The sequence below is a fragment of the Bombus bifarius genome, unplaced genomic scaffold, assembly GCF_011952205.1.
Source record: "Bombus bifarius isolate JDL3187 unplaced genomic scaffold, Bbif_JDL3187 scf7180000008047, whole genome shotgun sequence".
Lineage (NCBI taxonomy): Eukaryota > Metazoa > Arthropoda > Insecta > Hymenoptera > Apidae > Bombus > Bombus bifarius.
Window position 1 is genome coordinate 317,832 of NW_022884413.1, and position 16,632 is coordinate 334,463.

General features: G+C 36.8%; 2 protein-coding genes across 3 annotated transcripts in view; one reads left to right on the forward strand and one right to left on the reverse strand.

Annotated features, from left to right (window-relative positions):
* LOC117207950 (activating transcription factor 3) overlaps nucleotides 1–13,133 on the reverse strand; it is a 28,965-nt gene extending 15,832 nt beyond the window's left edge. The window contains exon 1 of one of the 2 annotated variants that reach the window (XM_033448691.1): nucleotides 13,028–13,133. The gene's annotated coding sequence lies outside the window, so the exon portion shown is untranslated. The remainder of the gene's footprint in view (nucleotides 1–13,027) is intronic. The other variant, XM_033448690.1, reaches the window with a different exon arrangement.
* Nucleotides 13,134–14,737: 1,604 nt separating this feature from the next.
* Nucleotides 14,738–15,940, forward strand: LOC117207949 (nucleic acid dioxygenase ALKBH1). Its single transcript, XM_033448688.1, has 3 exons — nucleotides 14,738–14,904; nucleotides 14,965–15,221; nucleotides 15,310–15,940. Exons 1-3 carry the CDS (start codon nucleotides 14,812–14,814, stop codon nucleotides 15,884–15,886), a joined length of 927 nt encoding a protein of 308 aa, XP_033304579.1. The 5' UTR covers nucleotides 14,738–14,811; the 3' UTR covers nucleotides 15,887–15,940.
* Nucleotides 15,941–16,632: the final 692 nt, after the last annotated feature.

Below are 16,632 nucleotides of genomic sequence, written 5' to 3' on the forward strand. Positions count from 1 at the left end.
TACGGCAAATTACTTTACCAGGAGGCACGATGAGTTACTCACGAAGCTAGACTATAGTTTTACTTTTACAAGCTGTTTATCGATCCACGAGCAGACCTTCCTCAGGAAATAGTCTCAACCTCCATTACAGGTTGCATCAAGGTAACATTCCACTTGCAATTATTTTTCGATTACTTTACGTTATTGAATAATTTGAACGTTATCGTCTCTCATTATGATTAGAATACAGATATAGATTACATCAAACTTTGCAGTATAATTGAATTTTATCGCAAAGAGGAAATTTGTCGATTCTATAATGAAATAGATTAATTTATAATTTTTGTACCATTTCTTTTTTCCACTCACAGTTTTATACTTAATCGGCTTAAACGACATATAAATTATTTCATTTGCATTGTTCAGTACCATCTACGTAACTTTAACGTTGTTATAATGTTGTTGTAACAATAAGGTTGTCTTAATGGATTACCATTTCGTTTCTAACAACATGGGATTCGCGATACAGTATGAAATGCTTCCGTGTACATTGAACAGAACAGCAGGGTTTCGCATAAAGTTTCATTTCTATCGTCAATCCATGCCGGAGATATGCAAATGTTGAAAAGTTAGCGAAGTCTGCACGTTAAGTGTAGCTAAATATGCTAAGTGACCAGGCAATTAAATCTGTCTTAACGTTGTTTTAATTAAGGGGAAGATAAAGAAAGAAATTAGACTCTTTGTTTCTACGAATAGTCGAGGATTCGGAGAAACGTATTCCACTTTCTTTATTTTTATCGATTCGCAGCCTTGTGGTCGAACGTTCAGAGGGCGATTTAATCTTTCGAGCATGGCAGTATAAATCACTTTATCCGTCACGATAGCGTGCTTTCCTTTTCCGTGATAAGAGCGAGAATCGTGTTTCGTATAGAAAACAACCTTGTAAATTAAAACGTTCCTTCTTATTACGATTAATCGCCGGTGAAATCATACGATTCGCGTCCGCCCAGTATTCTATATGATTAAACGAAAAAAAGCAAAACACGAGATACAGAGGACACCTAAGAAGGCAAAAATACGATAACGCATAAAGAAACTTAGGACACTATTTTATACAAAATATTTTACTGCAGGAGATTACTAAATCGCGCACGATGATTGAGAACCATGTACAAAAGCATACAGCATATTTTACATAATTTACTTATAATTCTCAATGAGAATTGATTGTAAATAGTCTACCAAATAAAAAAAAAGAGCATATTTTACATAAATACATTAGGAAATAATACACGCACAATATTTTCTGTTTTATATTATTTTATTGGATTACGTATGGTCCATTTTGCTCTATTGGAAAATTTTTTATTTTTTTTTTTTATTTATTTATTTATTAAAATTACAATCAATTCTCGCGTTGAGAATCTATTGGAAAATAAAACAAAAAATATTGTGCATCTATTATTTCTTCATAAAGGAAAAGAAATTTTTTGGGACAGCCGAATATATACGTTTGTTATATTTCTTCTCGTAATGTCTAGTACCATTTGCTTCGCTTTTCAACTTTACCAACTACGAGTAATAATAATAAATCGCGAATGTCTATGCATAAACGTGTAAATCTTCTACTGAGTTGGCAACTAAGTGATTGCGGATTTTTTCAATACCACCTAATGACAAAATCCGCAATCACTTAGTTGCCAATGCGATATTTTCACTACACGAAACTTTGATATTCGCAGTAACAACTTGCATTGTATGTCCAACGTTTGGCTGCCAAAAAAATTGCATTGCTTATAGGAAAAGCTACTATTTACCACGGAGGCTTACAACTTACGAGCCCAATTAAAAACAAAGAACAAAATTATTCCATATAAGAAATTCGACTGCAAAGAGGTAAAATACGCATAAATTAGAGTACTTCGGCTTGAACGTGATTCAAGCACCTAATCCAACCACCACCGAAGCTCGAATTGAGTTACGAAAGCGATCGTCGAACGTATCTAACCGAACGTTTAAAACGATTCGACGAATCGAACGAGTTGATTGCTGAAAACGCCGAACGGTCCTGGCGTTTCCTACGCACGCTCTTCTCGCACACTATGTTTGGCGTTCGTAACGAAATTTATGCTTCCTGTCCGACCGTAATGCGACCACACGCTCGTTGCCTGGCCATATAATTTACATACGCTGCCGGTTTGCGCGCGCTTTGTCTATGATCGCGTCGCAAGGAGGAAAGAGGAGCCGAAACGAATTTACGTTTCGTGCTTCTGTACTGCGTGCACGCACGTTTGTCACTATTATACCGATTGGTTTATTACTTTGTTCGATAGAGATAAACCAGCTAAATTGAGAAATAACTTCTTCGATATGCTATTCGATAGAAAATTCGATTTAAGGAAATACAAATAGAATTCGACGCTCTTAACAGATTATTATTTCTTATTAAATAATCTTCCACTTTTTTGGGCAATTCTTTTCGAATGGAATTTATTAGACTTCGTTACGAGAGAGAGAGAGAGAGAGAGAGAATAACGAAAGAAATTCGTGATAACTAAATCTGAATTTCTTCGTGACATTTCTAAAAGTTATTTCAAGAGTTTCGATTCTGATCTTCTATTTTCGTGGATAATTTTTTCCATAGAATTCCTTGATACTACTTGAAAAATTCTGTGGAGATGAAAAGGAACGAAATGAGGGTAGAAATGATTAGAATGCTTTAGTCTCCACTCGATTGTTTTTGGAAAAATATAGACAGTTTATGTGATTTATTGTAACTACTGTAAGTTTCGTATTTTTGGCTACTAAGGTAGTTTGATCAAAAAGTTTTTCAAGAATTTGAAATGTTTGCAAACGTTCGAAAAATTCCTTTAGCCCGATAAAAGATAAATATCGTAACAAATTGTCTAAAATACGTTCTATCGTTAAAATACTAAACGTTAAACGCTCGATAAATTCTTTCGCCTGTAATTCAATTCACATAGAAAACTTTCAATTTATAGAAAAATGATGACACAAAGAATGCCGGCTTCAGTGTCGAGAATGTAACCTTGATCGTATTCCCTAGAAAAAGTTGTATCAAGAATCGCAAGACGCTAATGTTACATCATAATTTGCACGGGACAAAGTGCGCACGTAGTGCACCTAAAGCAACAAATAGATGTGTCATTGGTGGATTTTCCTGCTTCGAAAGCAACGGTGGAATTTTCGAAGACCATGATTCCCTTTCTAAACGATCGCCACACGTTGTCCGATCTTTCGAAGAAACAGTTGGGTAAGGAACAATTAATGGAGATTGATGCCTCTCGAACCCGCATGCTGTTCTCCCTTCTCGGAGAATCGTTCTCGACATACGGGCGCAAATTTGTATCTTAAGAACGAGTCGAACCTCCTCACAAAGAACTTCTAAGAAGCTACAAACTCGAAATTGCAAAAATGGTTCTAAATTTGGGAGAGAAACGATTCTTTGAATTCCTCGTAACGACTACGTACGTTCAAACGCGTTAAAGAGACAATCCTTTCGTTTAAATGAAAAAGGCAAAGATTCTTTGTTGATGTTCGTTTGAAAAATTTCAACGTAAATTTCCTCCGCGGAAGAAAATTCTTCTATACGTTCGCGCGAATAACGGAAAATTGCCTTTTTAGTTTTCTTTCAGAACTTCGTTGAATTATTCGCAAAAATGTCAACTTTTCAACGATTCTCGTCGATGATTCGTGCACGAATCACAGCAGCGTTCCCTTGCAGCGTTTGTTTGACGATTCGTCGCGAGATTTTCCCGTTGTGTCATAACAGTTGAACACATTATTTCGTAATCAGAGATATCGAAAGTGCTCAGGTGTACGAAGCCGCGATGTTTCTGAAAAAATGAAAAACGTCACGCGCAGCCATTTAACCATTTTTAACGAAACAACGAGGAAATTATTCGTAAAATCGTTCTTAGAATAGTATTCGCAAGGGACGCGGGATTCCAGGTCGCGCGGTTTGTCTCTCTGGTCGCAGCGAACGAGTCGGTGATCGACTTTAAGATAAAGCTAATTGCGAGGAAAGTTACCGTCGATGACTACAGTGAATAGATACCGAGCAGTGGTTAAAAGTTCACAGACTAAAGATTAACAAGCCTCTTCTATGCGCAGACATTTAATGGCAGATTGAGAGATATTTGTTGGCATTGAGAGATTCGATGGACACTTCGAATTCCAACGTACAGATGCATTTATAGATCTCTCTTTTGAAAAGAATACCACCCACATAAGTTTAATAATAGACAAAATATCGATTACTATCTTGTTCAATATTTTATTCCAATTTTCTAAGATAAATAGAATGAATTTTATATAAGATATAAGATATTATTTTAATAATATTTTACTTCAACCATTTGCCATTCTTTAACATATACACTTTAAGCTAGTTTTTCTATTCCTCTAACGTTATCTTCCTTTCGATATAACATTCCAGTGAGATAATTCTTCAACGATAATAGTACGCTACACGTTGAATAATAGCACTCGCTTTAACACTCCGTTATTCTTCGTTATTTTTTCTCACTCGTTTCTCAACTACCTCTCAACCAAAACTCTTCTACTACAACCAACGGCTAACGTCTTCTCGAACTAAACCAATATTTATCATACTCGTTGAACTTCGCTAACAAATTCCCGATTTACTCGGTTCGGTATCAGGAAACACTTAAAACAAGCTGTACCACAGCCTAGCCCAAAAATAGTTGCCGATGACCTACGAGGATCATCAAACGCGTTTCGATCTTCAATCTCCGCTTTGAAAGCGGACACAACTCGCGGATAGAAGCTGGCCCGACAAGGATGCAACGAACTCGAACGCGATTATTTCTTGGAACGAGTCTCTCGTTTTCACCCAGAAACGATTACCCACTTAAACGAGACGAGGCATCGAAGAAAACAGTTCGTTCGACGCTCGTAAACAGCGAATAGCGCGTTTGCACCGGATTTCAACGGTGTGTAAATTTACGAAGGAAGAGAGTGAGAGAGAGAGAGAGAGAGAGAGAGAGAGACCCGTATCTCGACGAATGCAGCAACTCCGTTGTATCTTCGTCTTTCATCGAGCAAGCTGGTTCATTTGAAGACCTAAATCCGAGGGAAATTTCGTGGAACTGCGAAATATTCAGGCGACAGAGCCAACTCGAATATTTAGGATCGCTGAGCACGTGCGCGATCCAGCCTTTGAAATCCTAAGGATGTGTTCCCATCCTCCTCTTTCTTTCGGCTTCTCAGCCATCGATGGTTATGTAATGGACGCTGGCAGAGGTCCTACAGACTTCCATACGTCGACGATATTTTATGGCACCGTGGTGAACGACGAAGAAGAACGAAAACGACGGTAACGACGATTATTTACTTCTGTAAAGTCAGGCTTCCATCGAAAACGATTTATCGTCGTGATTTTATCGCGATCCATACTGCTTTTCAAAATGTTCGTGCCTCGACAAATCTTCTTAATATCTGAATTCTTGTCAAACTGGGGATTAACTCGAAAAGTGTCGTCCTGACATTTTGTGAAAATAACCAAGTCCCTTTACGAGTTATTTCTACGAGTATTCGCGATCTTCTAATTACAAGAAACACGGCCCACCTTGCGGGAATGAAACAACGTAGCAAAACAAGCACGTCTGTCGTATCTACGAACTTCCATTGCTACACCACTTTCTACGTTCATCTGCCGAAACGTAACGTACGATAAAACGCAGCGATGCTCTGCAGTTATTCGAGAAACGTTCAATTGACACGTAACACACTGGCCGTCGTAAACCTGTCCTTTTCAGAAAGCAAAGAACAAAACGAAATTAGTAAATGTCGTGGACGCGGCACTCGATAACACAGAGATAAAGACGTCGAGATTTTAGGGTTATCGTGGTTTCTTTGCTATTATAAATTACTCTCGCTTTCTGTGATACGTGCATTCGTGTGCGAAACGTGGGGCCGGTAATTTTGCTTAGAATTTATTTACAACTGTTCCGGGTGCTCGTTCCGACAAAAACGATTTAAGAAGAAGCGGCCGCGTTGTAAGACTTCGACTTCTCGCTTTGATCTCTAAAGTGACACAGATTTGTTGCCGCTCGTTTGCGATGAATTACGAGCAGAATATCGTACATCGTTGCCCTTACCCCGATGAAACGCGATTCCTCGTAGAATTTGTCCCATTAAAAGAGACGCCGACTCGCGTGATCGTTCGTTTTTCCCGCTTTGAACGTATTAGCTTGTTGCACAATATACGAAGCTCCTTCGAGTCAATCTGCCTAACTTTCACTTTTTGCAAATTTCGCAATTTCATTAGCAAAGTATATCGTTGACCATACGGTTATTTATCGAAGTATTCGAACGCTTATAAAGACCGCGAATATATTAATTAATTAGTAAAATTAATCGGTAAATACCGTAACGAGTAGAATGATATGCAAATACTCTGTGCAACTATAGAATTTCCTAGCATTATGAAATTCCGATTTCATTGACGAATACGACAAGAGCAAAGTTCTTTAAGAGCGATATTACAATTGTTAATTGGAAGGTAGCTGTTATTAAAAAATTTAGAACCAAAGCTTTCAACACGATTTACTCGATGCGTCATTCCGCCTTACGCGAGCCTGTTTTCCACAAAGTTCCTCGATTTTCCTTTCTATTGTACAGCATTACTACCAATAATCTTGGTTGTAATTGAGTTTTATAACATATGGCATCGACGTAACCTAAACGACTGTTTCTTAAAATAGGAACTTGCATCGTAATTAACATGCTATTCTCATGGCCGTCTTTAATAATTCTGCAGTGCAATTAACATAACGATAACTTTAAATTCACATAAATATTCAATTTACTCCACGTTTATATTCCTTTAACTTACGTTTATGTTCGAAATTATTAAGACGCTTTTTACTGTCACGTTTTTACGACTTTCGGCCCTTTTAGCGTCCTATTAAGAATTTAATCGAGCGCAGTGCCATTTTAATCGCCGTATTTTAATCTTTTCGCCGATTACGATATAACGCGATTATAACGCGCCGAATTTTTGCACGGTGAAACTCCCATTGCCTCTAATTTACCTCGCGCTGTTGATCCAGCTCGGTATTTCGACGCGCAACAACTATACTTTCGATCATGGTGTTAAAAAACCAAATTCAATAAACTGTATAATCTTGAAAAAACGACGAATACAATGGATCCGATCGGGAAGTCCAACGGCAAAGAAACCAAACTGTATATCGTTTGTTCGCGTGGAAACGCTTATGTAATGCATAATACGTATCATAATTACAATACATTGTCGACAATGGATCCCGATAAGATACATTAAACTAATATACTCCCACCTCTTCTCTTTTTGCTTGCTGCGTTAATCGCTTATCTATCGCATGGTCGATTCATCGGGCTAGACATCGCGCACGCATATGCAAATATTCGTATAAATGGCAAAAATACTTGCAAACGATATCACCTGTAGAATGATAAATAGATAACCGGAATTTTTGCATTTCTACACGTTCGACCTGTGTGAATTCATTTAAGCGATTTCGTTTTTCCACAGCCAGTAACAACACCTTAAAAAATGTCGATAAAAAAATGTTCAAAGAAATCGTAAAAAATGTACATTGGCAAAAAGACAGTTTGAGGATATCGTATAAAGATATAGTGAGTAAAGTAAGCGTTTAAAAAAAAAATCGTAAAATCCTGTGCCGGATAAAAGAACGTTTTACAAAATAGCAAAAATATATATCGGAGGAAAGATATAGGGAAAAATCGTATGTAAATATACGTATGTTATTGAAGAAAGCGCGCGATTCGAAGCATGTAGATAATTTTGTACGGTCGACAAGAATGTGTAATCTTTTTATCGCGCGAAATATTGTATCCGCCAGCGATAAGAGTAAAAGGGATCGATAACCAACCCACCCACGAATCGAACAAATCGAACAATGTATTCATTCATCCGAGAAGGAACGCGGAGCGATCTGAAGTGTTACGCGCCTGTTTCTGTGTACGAACGAATATACTCGACTGGTCGACGTTGAAACGGCGGTGCTACAGCTTTTCTTGTGTCGAACATTTTAAGGAAAGATCGATATTGGTTTGGTATTGCAATCATTTTCATGGAAATTTCAACAATTTCTGATAATCCTAACAATTTCGTAATTAGACGACGGATGAAGTTTGATGAATTGTAAAAATTGCAAAGGAGATCTGCGATCTATAAAATTGTAAAAAATTACTAGATCTACGATGGAAATGTATAAACGACAATTCGTTGTATACTTGTTTATTCATTAGTCGATTAGTTGATTAATTGACCAGACCATTGATTGACGATTAGTTGATAAATTATTATACAAGACCTTGAATATATGATAATTACTTAACTCTTAAGCATCGACGATTAAGCTAAAGGATTAATCGCGGTAAAGTTGGTCGATCTGCGAGTTTTAATAAAACCGTATTGCGCCAGCTAACCGATCTCGATAGATGGAAAAATAATTCGCGACTCGAACGCTCGCGCGCTATTTTCTTCGCGCGCGAATCCTTCCTCTTGCCATTTCTCTGCGATGCGCATTAGCATTTTAAATTGAATCGGTACATTGACGCCCTTGAACAATAATGGCCTGCCTCCCCCGCTGGCCCCCTTTTTTCCCCTCGTCCAACCTCTCTCGTTCTTTCACCGTGACAACTTGCAAATCCAGTTATATCATCTCTCGACTTTGTAATCAGCTGTGTGTAAAAAGGTGACTCGCGGCCTCTAGGCGTGAACGCGCGCGCGCATCCCTCGACGATAAATCAACCGCGCGCGAGAGCTTTTTATTCGAGTACACGTTTTCCCTTGACCGCGGCAAATTCAATTAAGACGCGCTCTATCCTATGTACACGAACTTCCAGAGTGATCTTCGAACAAAGAAAAACTCAGCCTACTTCGTCCGTCTTTTACTTTCAAATTTCACCCCTGAATTTGTAGCTCGAGATTTTTATTTTTATTGGCGAAAGTTTCAAACAATTGATCGAAGATAATAAGACAGAGAAAAGAAATATTTGGATCACTCGAAAGAACAAGGGAATTCAGTTGGATCGTAAACGACCCAGTTGGTCGACAAGATACGAAGAAATATATATTTTTCCACGAAGAGAAAAGATTCGAAACTCGGCGATCGATGTCGTCGAATTTGATTAAATTTTGTTTCGCGATTTCCAAATGGGGACCGATAGTTGGAAATTGTACGATCAAACTGTAAGTGGACGTTCTGTTTACAAAATATGCTTTCAAAACGTCGGAAATATATATATATATACATCTTCTAATTAAAGAGAAAACATTTGGCGATAACGAGATCAACGTCATGAAATTTGAACTTTCTTTCCGCGATTGCTAGATGAGAAGCACAGTTGAGAATTCTAAAGCGAAGCTATAAGTCAGACTAGAGGAATTTCGATGAACAATTTCCACAACGAAAATAATACCAGACGATGATCAAAGATATGAGAAAATCGATGTAAATGGCGAGTGCGCGTGCAAGAGAAATTATATTTAAACCCGACAGGATTAGGGGGAAAAAGAAACGCTCGATGAAAGCGAGATAAACAGACGAACTACAACAGAAGAGCCAAAGGTATTCGTCTAGTTGCAATATTTGACGGCCTTCGGCGTTATGGAAATGCGCACGCTATCTGACACACGTGTAGATCCTGTATGGGTGAGTTTCGATGTCGGCGACGATCTAAGAATTAAATGTCAGTAAGGTCACGGTCGCGAAGAAACGAAGAATCTTTGTCGACCGACCAGAGATAATTACTCAAAAATATCGCGATAATGTACGGCTATATCTCTTGGGAAATTTGTCTTTTTTTAGCTATATGTACTGTAATAATATTACTATAATTTCGTCGTGTTTCATATCAAACTATTAAAACTGCTCGATTTATATTGACTTTAAAATTCCGACGGAAGCCAAACGTTTGATAAATGCAACACGTCATCCTTGTAATATGATTTTGTCGTACCAACTGTTTGAAACTAGTCTTTCTATTGGGTTGGCAACTAAGGGTGATTGCGGATTTTGTCACTAGGTGGTATTAACAAAATCCGTGATCACTTGGTTGCCAACCCAATAACACGATCGAAAACCGAAAGTATTTTCCACCGATCCAACATATGTTATAGGTGCGGGCATATTGTAAAAGTATAGCTTCTATGTTTATTTTTTAGCTAATCTAACGAATATTTTTTGTTTATCTTTTGAACGAGCCCACTATCTCGTATTCGGAATTACGAAAACAACGTAGGCGTTCGATTTCGAATGTTGGCCAGAAAACAGGATCTTTTATCTTCTCCTTTAATTTAATATTCGATGATTCCTAAAGTCAATGATTCTCAAGATAACGTAGGTGTCTGAATTTTTATTAAAATAGAAAACTTGAATTTTTTCTAAGATCCTAGGATATTGGCGACCGCTAAAACCTTGTTAAAATTTATCGTGGCAGAGACAGCTAACTAGTATTTATCGAATACTTTTATATAATATTTAATTACTGCTTCGAGAAAGACCAAATTGAAGGGAAGGTTGGTCATTTTCGAAAGTAAAAGAAACATAATATTCGAAAACCGATAAAAAAGATAAAAGATAGCATTTCCGGTTTTCAACGTAGGTCGTAACGCAGAAAAATACAAACTCTCATTACAAGTTGCTAATGCGTCGACTCGTGTGAAAATATTCATTAAATATTAGAAGGTAAAAACGAAATAGAAGAAATATATAACAACGTGCAAAAAGTTATGCGACTATTGCGCTGTCCAACCTTGCGGCTAATTATCACACGCCCAGCAGATTGCACCTTGAGAAGATTGGCTCGTTTGCATAGAGAACGCAAAGATAAGATTATTATTGTATAATGATTATCAGCCGCGAAGGAAGTTTACAAACGAAAGTAAACATTTAAGATTCGTGACTTGGCGAACGCGAATCTCTACATTTGATACGATTCGAATCGGTTGTAAATACGATTCAAAATATGTTTTTTCATTCACTTTTCCTTTCTGCGCTTTAATCTTTTTCTTTCCTGTGGTTTAGTTAAATTCAAATTTACACAATTGCCATCGTCGACGACATTGTGTTTCAATCAAATATATTTTATAACGATAGATATTTATCCCAACACGTATATACTTTGTTTGCTATTTGAATATTATGTAACAAATTGTTTGTGCAATAGTTTGTGCATATATTAGCTGGGAAATGTGGCTCATGCTTCTTTTTTATGTTTGTTAATATTTTTATAAAATATAATAACGATATGAAATAATTGTTTATAATGAATAATTTTCCTTGGTAATGATAAACTATTTACGTATGAATCGTAAAAAAAGTTTCATAATTATTTTTTAATATACGAATGCAGAAGTAAACAATCAAAGTGGGGAAAAAATGATTGGTATTTACGAAGGCATAAATTCTAGAATCGATAGATCTTCTCGTAAATTCATTTTCAACGTTTAATTTAAAATCCAAAATTAATAGAAACGCGTTGAAAAACAAAATATTTTTTTGTAAAATACTCGTAGAATAAAAGAAGGAAAAAAAAAGAATAGTTCGACTACAGAACTATTAAGGTATTCATGAAGTTTGTTTTTCCACGGAGAAATATGTTCCCTTATGAGCATACATTTCCAGTAAACACTAAGTCGTTCATAATAAACGCACTCCCCATTTAAGCCGTCGTAATATGAGGTTTTATGATTACGGTTATTTGTGATCCTACTTAACTTCACTTTACATGCCAATATAAACATTATACTTTCATTCGCGTACGTGCGAAAGATACTCGAACGATCGCGAAATCTCAAAGATTCTTTCTTACCGACGTTGCACGTTCCATTATAAACGTATTGAAAAGAAGGATAAAAAAGAAATAAAGAGAATAAAAAAACGAAGCGTATATACTTTGAATGTTTAGTTCGACGCAAGGTATTGTGCAATCAGGAGCATTGGTACCGTGTGAGGATGCTATATAGTCTTTACTAGATTCGTGACAATGTTGCCAATGTTCTGTTTTGCTATATTTAAGATTCCCCACTACACCAGATGTTCTCCGTGACACTAATCATGCATTATTACGAGTGCATCCTCAGGTGTCATGAGCCCATGCCTGTCGAAAAATTCTCGAAACGGATCCATTGTATCGTGACAAATCGTAGAAACGACATACTTTTCGTTTTACTACCACGGCCATACTAAACTTTCGTTGCGAACAATTTTTACTGCACCTCTTTCGATCCGTATCGCGTGGACGCTGTAAACGATAATCGACTTCACAGCTAACTTCATATTCGTGGAAACACGATGCACGAACGTTACCGCGATATTTCAATCGTTCGAATTGAATTCGAAAAAGAAAGAAAAATAAGGAAGTTACTACAACGACCTTTCTCACGATTTTATGTGTTCTTTATGATACGTATCTATGTGAAAAAAACGTACAAGAGTTGAGAGAAATATTCTTACAGAACGTAAACGCAGTTTCACCGCGTTTAACATATTCTTCTCTCGACTCTTGTCGTAATAATGCAACATGTTCGTAATAAAGCTCCACTTGGTAGTCGCACGACCTTGGCTACTCGCGAACTCGATTTTCGTTGTATTTCTCGAAAGATATTACTGGAACATTACTGATAATTTTGACATCTGTTTCATGGCAACATTCCTTCCGAATTCCGATGATAAAGAAATCAACCGATGATCTTTTAAATATGTTTGGCTTTTCGCAAACACCCGGCCTATCAGAAAAGATATCTTTAAAATACGCATTAGTACGGATAAATCGACAAATAAATGTCACTAACGTTGTAACGTAAACTGTATCTCCGGTTCGAACATACTTGACAATTTAAAAGAGGTCTAATGAAATTACTACCGCAGCCTCGATACACCTTATTGCAGCCCTCAAATTATATTACAAGAATAGCCGACTCGACCTACAAAGAGCTTTATCACGTGCAGAGAAGACGGTTTGTTTTAGGTGCGTGTACGGGTCCTACCTTTACAGTTGCGAACGACTATGCAGCGTCCCGATACGCCCCACACCGTCCTTCTCCGTCGGCTGCCGACGCACGACTATGGATAATTCGCGGTTGCGACCGGCCTAGATATATACGAGCTATATTTAGCGACTGTCGTCATGAGCAGCGTTCGCGATTGGTCGTTGGTGACGTGACAGACGTGCGTGATTGGCTGATCTCGCGAATACGCCGCGATTGCTTGGTGCAGACCTGGCTTACGGCTGGGCGCGACTCGCGGGCACGACATTTGTTGACATGAAACTGTCAGAGAATACGCGCGCCCTTAATGCACCGGTATATTCGTATTCGCGTGTTACCGCTCTACCTATGTCGATTCTTTCCGTTCATTTTCATTTATACCTTCAATATTGTTCGTCTATTACTATGATACAAATCTTTTGTAGATGCTCTCTTACAATTTCTGAATCTAACTATAATTGACAATATTATAAATAAAATAATTATAGTGTGATAATAATTGATAACGCGTTGACTGCCAGGTGAATTTTTATAATATACGTGTTCGTAAAGGAATAATATTGTTTAAGCGCTTTATGCTGCATTTATGTATAACAATCTATATTGTTACCATAATAATAAAAAGTGACGAATTTTTCGAATGCGATACTTTCTTTAATTTATATACTTTAACATTAGAACCATCCCTTATACCAAAGAATACAAAATGAAATATGATACAAACCTTTGCCCATTTATTTTACAAACTATCACAGAAAATTCCCAAAATATACCATTGTAAATATAAAATTTCTACAAAAAAAAAAAGAACAAATTGGTTATTTTAACCATTCTAAAATATCTAATATTAATTAATTCTGACATTCCCGGTCTCACCGGTGACACTTATGGTTGTCAACGTGGTAAGTAGACATGTAATCCAGCAGGATCAGTGAAGTGGTTGAACCCAAGATCCAGTTTAATAACTGGAACAAGGTTCGCTCGTATTCTTTGAGATACAGGTGAACAATTATTCGCGACCGGGCTAGGTGAGTGGGTGGAATTTATGGAGAATAGGAGCGATGGTAATGGACGATTATTAACGTGGTGCGCACTATTAATTTGCACGAAGCTTTCGAAAAGCCTTGAAGTCGGCTGTCGTGCCTCTCTTCGCTTCTATGAAATCATAGATTTCCCGGCAGTGTTATTATGCGAAAATTACGCTCTAAAATTAGTCACAGTCCATTAACGTGTGCGTACACAGATAGGGGACGGGGTTGGGCACGGTAAGAAAAAAGATTGCTCGAAGCTCAGACATTTTCGATATGTATCTGGCTATTAATGCCCATACGACGATGATGGTATTATGCTAAACGAGTCGAATAATCGTGATGCAGAATGCGCTGTCCACATGTCCACTCATCGATCGTTTCTGCACGGTACTTACAATTAGTCACATGTCACATCATAGATTCATCTTCGATTGCTTACTTGTGGGTTAGACAAGATGCGTTGGGGCTGGTCGTAGTAAAAACGTCATTGTTTTCGTGAACATCGAGAGAAAGTTGCAATCCGGTGATTTAGAATAGGAGAACCGATACCTTCGATTGTCACCATCGCGAACCGGGTCAAAATGACATTCTTATTCAAACATCCTAAGCATTTAGTACTATCTCGCTTAGGAATCTGCGTTAAAATCTACTTTCAAATTGCACAGATCCAATTGACGAATAAAGCAGCCCCATCTATCGGCACAAGTGCGAACCAACAAACATGGCAGCGCCGACGATTCGAAATTCGAAGTAATGTTCAAAGATAGTTTTAAATATTATAAAAGTCGAAAACCTTGTCCAGACTTAAAAGATGTAATCGATTTGAATAATCCCGATTATAACAAAGTATGTAACAAATTATGAGAACCTTATTCTTTACGTACATAAATTCTTAATACTTTTTAGGTTACTGATTTTAGGAAGAGGTTACTTGATGAACAATGCGAATATGAATTGGGATTAAGACCAGTAAAGGACTGGGAAGTCTTTGAACTTCGAAGTATTCCAGGACTTATTTTTATAAAAAATCCATTTACGATATATGGACAACGATATTGGATTATAAAATGCTTGAAAGAGTACTCTAGAGAGCCACATAAATTAAACTTAGATGCTCATAATGTTTTAAACAAAGACGAAAATTGGTGGGATATATGTTTTGGGTAAGATACAATATGATGATATAAAAAAAAATATATTTGCAGTATACCATATACCATAATAATAATATGTTTGCCATATTAATTATAGAAATTCTGACAAAGGTAAAGAATTATTACCAAAATTAAGATGGGCAACATTTGGGTACCACCATAACTGGGATACAAAATTATATTCTGAAACATCCAGGACAAAAATGCCTACTGAGATGTCTTTGTTGACCTCATTTTTAGCACAAACATTAGGTTTTAAGGATTTTAAGGCTGAAGCAGCAATTATTAACTATTATAGAATGAATTCAACTTTAGCGGGTCATACAGATCATTCTGAAGTTAATGTGGAAGCACCCTTATTCTCTATAAGTTTTGGTCAAACTGCAATATTTTTAATTGGAGGACTTACACAAGAGGATGCAGCTAATGCAATGTTTCTACGGAGTGGAGATATAATAGTGATGTCTGGAAAGTCCCGTCTAAGGTACCATGGCGTACCAAAAATTTTACCAACCATTGATGCACCATGGGATGACATAGAAATGAATGATAATAATCAGCACTGTACATGGAATGAGAGTGATTGGATCAAAGCAAAAACTTACATTTCTGAAGCCAGAATAAATATGAATGTAAGACAAGTGTTGAAACCTGGACAATTGTCCCTGTTGTAAAATATTGTACAAAATTGACTTGTATATTTTTATTAAAAATACTTATATTAATTACATTGCAGTTAATACTTATATCTTCCCCATTATATTGCTGTCAATTCACATCAGTACTAGAAGCTGCACCATAAAAATACATTGATTCTAATATTTAAACATCATTATTTGGATTGTCTTCGTGTATGTTTCGATTTATCAGATTACTTTGGAACATATTCAAAATATTCAAAAAGTCCCAGGCAATTGTTGCCATTCTTAATAAAAAATCTTGTGAATGTGATATCCATTTGTCTTTGATGTGATTGATTGCTTCATATTTACTTTCATAGGTATTTGAGGTTGATTCCATTGGCCTATATGGTCTTAGTAAAATATTCGTAGCATCATGAACTGCTTTATTTAGTATAAAATCTTTAGAAATATCTGATTTATGAATCATTCTCTTTTTCATAAAATTAATAATGTAATTTACCAAAATAAGTAGACCTGGAACAGGGATTTCCCACTTAGCGTTCATTTTTCGTTTTTATGTCGAATATATACAAACCTATATCCAAAGACGATTAATGTTCATTCTCATAAGAATATCTTCGGAGGCTTTCCTTATTATTCCAGGTTGCCAGCAACTTCTACGTGTGTTATGCGGATTGACAGCGCAAACGTCTATTCTAAACGTGTTATTTGACTTACTGTCGCTAATACGAAAACAACGATTTTCTTTTATTAATCGTTGCATGAAACAATCTTTC

Bases quoted from the DNA above. Each gene is read 5' to 3' on its own strand.
- LOC117207949 (XM_033448688.1), top strand. From the start codon at position 14,812: ATGTTCAAAGATAGTTTTAAATATTATAAAAGTCGAAAACCTTGTCCA. The intron at 14,905-14,964 runs GTATGTAACAAA...AATACTTTTTAG, and splicing joins ATAATCCCGATTATAACAAA to GTTACTGATTTTAGGAAGAG. The intron at 15,222-15,309 runs GTAAGATACAAT...TATTAATTATAG, and splicing joins TGGTGGGATATATGTTTTGG to AAATTCTGACAAAGGTAAAG.